The following is a 1144-nucleotide window of genomic DNA, read 5'->3' as shown; positions in this document are numbered from 1 at the left end:
AGTAAATAAAGGTTAAATTTCACCTCCGAGGGCCACGAGCTACAATCGGAGCCGCATCCTGGAAATGTCACTAACCACCTCTGCCTTCCTCTCTGCCTCTCAGGGAGAATCTGGCCAGTGACATGTACCTCATCTCCCAGATGGACAGCGACCAATATGTGCCAATTGTGACGGTGGCCAACTTGGACCACGTCAAAAAGCTCAGCACCGACGTGGAGCTGATCGTGGACATTTTACGATGTGAGTTTTATTTAATGTGATAATTCTGCTCCCTGAACTGAGAGTTAAGAGTAAAGCTTTAACGGCGGCTGCTCACCTGCTTTAGATGTTTGATTTACCAAGAGAGGGTTTGTTAAAGTGCAATCAGCAGAGTCTTACCTGCTTGTGTTTGATTTACACACACATTTTAATTTACTACTTAAATTAATCCCATCTCTGGCTCNNGTGAGGACGAGACGCCGTAAAACAAACTGCGTCTTACTTGTGCTGCTGTGAACTGTGAACGCTTCATTTTCCAGCTCTGCCGTTGGTCCAAGTGGACGAGAAGGGGGAGAAGGTGCGACCCAATCAGAACCGCTGCATCGTGATCCTCAGAGAGGTTCCCGAGAGCACGCCCATAGAGGTCAGTGGACGCTCGCCGTGGTATATGGTTTATTTACAGCGTGGCAACAACGAGATGGTCCTTTTTAATTGTTTATAGAGATGCTGCGTGAGTCAACACAGACTAAGTGTATCACGCCCTAAATACAAGCACAACTTATGTACTTTGGTACCAAACCCGCTCTAGTTACGATTGTTCATACATCTTTTATTTACAGGCAAACTACATTTTATCTTTTATTTTTAGTGAAATAGTAGATAGATGGACACATAATGGAGAGTTAAACAATAACAGTTGTAATATTTTACATGTACTGATGAATCCAGGAGTAGTAATGTAGGTTTTTGTGTCTGGAAGTCGGCACGTGGAACTTCTTATCCAGCCGTCCGATGATTTAAAAGCTTTTACCAGTTTAAAACATTAAAGTTGAAGCAATAAGGATCTAAAAAGTAACATAAAATTACAAATACATAACGAATAAACAGTCGTTTGTACGTGGGGAAAAACCGAACTTCAACAACTGTGATAGAATACTATAATAAT

At 42.1% G+C, this 1144-nt stretch overlaps 1 protein-coding gene across 1 annotated transcript in view; it reads left to right on the top strand.

The window, feature by feature from the left end:
* larp4b (La ribonucleoprotein 4B) overlaps positions 1–1144 on the top strand; it is a gene marked incomplete in the record, with an annotated part of 26360 nt that overhangs the window by 15641 nt on the left and 9575 nt on the right. The window contains 2 exon segments of the mRNA XM_035670333.1: positions 104–240; positions 519–622. Of these exon segments, the coding sequence (XP_035526226.1) occupies positions 104–240; positions 519–622 (241 nt within the window).

This window comes from Morone saxatilis, unplaced genomic scaffold (assembly GCF_004916995.1).
Source record: "Morone saxatilis isolate NCDOM2014 unplaced genomic scaffold, NCSU_SB_2.0 Contig23, whole genome shotgun sequence".
Taxonomy (NCBI): domain Eukaryota; kingdom Metazoa; phylum Chordata; class Actinopteri; family Moronidae; genus Morone; species Morone saxatilis.
The sequence above is the reverse complement of the archived record's forward strand: the minus strand, read 5'-3'. Positions and strand labels throughout refer to the sequence as shown.